Here is a 1866-nt window from a genome sequence, read left to right on the forward strand (position 1 = left end):
CTTTAACTGCCCAGCACTTTGTGACCTGCGTAGCACCTACCTACCTGCCTCCCCAAACATCGGAAATACTCTATACAGCGACAAAGCACAGCTGATTAAAACCTGCAAATTCTTTGCCATATCGACAGACCGAAGGGCTAGAACCCAAATGGCCGCTGGATCGGAAAAGTAAAGTCGAAGACGACCACTCTTTTCCTCGACAACGGATAATCGTTTTAAACGGTTTGATTGTTTGGAAAGGGGGGGGGGGTACATCAGTTCTCTCAGTAAACACTTTGGAATCGCGAAACTTTTAAGGTCTTGGTATATTTCTGTTGTTATTATTTTCACAGGAGGACAAGTATGAGTCTGACTTCGACACAGAGAGCGACGACGAGAAAGACAGACAGAGACGGAAGGGGGACAAACTCCCGCCCATCAACTCGGTGAGAAAGATTCAGATTTTAAATAATTTTATCTTCCTCCTAGACCCAAATTCGTCATTTTAGGTAGCCTATGGTTTACACTCTTTGGTTTCTGAGACTAATTTTGCTAGACAAGATGCTACGGTCACTTTAAAATAAGTGTGGGTTCAATGCAAGTATAACACTATTAAGTTGTTTAGAAGGAAGAATCTTCGACGTTAACATTATTGTTATAATAAGATCGAGCTAGACGGAAGGAGAGCCATAAAAACTCCCTAAAAACCCAACTTCAGAAAAGCCATTCTGGGGATCCGATCCAGTGTCATTCATACCTGAGTCCAACAAGATACCAGTCGAGCTATCAGCGCGCGCTCTTTGTGGCAAGTCAGCTTGAAAGAACGCAGAAGGGGAAAACATAGTTAATACGGAGAAAATATGCTACCCTATAACAGAGAGATTATGGCGCAAGAAAGGCATATTGTCTGATGGAGAGCTGTACCCCATGTTGGAGAAACTACATGTACTGTCGAAATTATTCAAGATAGCCACCAATCTTGAGGGAAAAGTGGTTGATTTAGCCAGATAAGTGCCTTGGACGGTATTACTATAATATTTTTTAATACCTAAGGAGGCGGGGGAGGGGAGGGGATTGGGAAGTTGTCGTTTATACAGTTGATTTTCTTGGACAAGTGGCCATTCGAGCAGGTTTGTGTGTTTTTACGCTACAGATCCTAGTCAGCGGTCAGCTCGATGTGTTTGAGAGAGCTTGGTGTGAACAGCCATCAGATGAGTTACTGATTGATTTTAAATGTTTTATGCAGCCGTGGGTACAATCTAGACAATTTAATGGAGTGGACAGCTTCGACCCGGCCTGTCAAGGTCAACCCAGGTTATGGTGGAAACACCTCTACCCTACCAGAAAGAATTGGGGATTTTGATAATACACCACAGACACACCTAATTGTGAATGTATACCTGTGGCAATGGCAAAGACAATTTTTTTAAATTGTACCACAATATACGACAAAAAACGGCAAATGTAGTGTGGTGGTTAGGTGTTTTGCCATCGTGCGCGGAAGACCCGAGTTCGTTTCCTTAGTGGGGGGGGGAGGGATTATTATCGAGGTCCTCGGTCTTTCGGCTAGAACGTTGTACCCCTCTCAACCCGTGTTGGTCCTGACAGGCAGAATCGAAGCCCGCCTCATAAATGATCCAAAGTATGTCGATGAGAGGGCAAAACACCTACATTTAATTTTCTTTAAACCAACAAAAAATTCCAAATGGAAAGTGAGATACATACTTAGATAGCTGACTCGTGTGTTCCTGTATTCCAGGCCCAAAGTCAGAAACATGGAAAAGGAAATGAAACAAACCGCTCCAAGGTAAGAGAACAAAAGTCATAGGGGGGTGGGTGTGTGCTGGTGGCAACATGTGCCTTGTCACAATCAATCTAACCCCCTCC

At 43.7% G+C, this 1866-nt stretch overlaps 1 protein-coding gene across 1 annotated transcript in view; it reads left to right on the forward strand.

The window, feature by feature from the left end:
* The window catches only part of LOC101846653 (titin homolog), a gene marked incomplete in the record, with an annotated part of 84698 nt that overhangs the window by 35917 nt on the left and 46915 nt on the right, over positions 1–1866 (forward strand). The window contains 2 exon segments of the mRNA XM_013082631.2: positions 333–425; positions 1739–1786. Of these exon segments, the coding sequence (XP_012938085.1) occupies positions 333–425; positions 1739–1786 (141 nt within the window).

Source organism: Aplysia californica, unplaced genomic scaffold (genome assembly GCF_000002075.1).
Source record: "Aplysia californica isolate F4 #8 unplaced genomic scaffold, AplCal3.0 scaffold00186, whole genome shotgun sequence".
Taxonomy (NCBI): Eukaryota; Metazoa; Mollusca; class Gastropoda; order Aplysiida; family Aplysiidae; genus Aplysia; species Aplysia californica.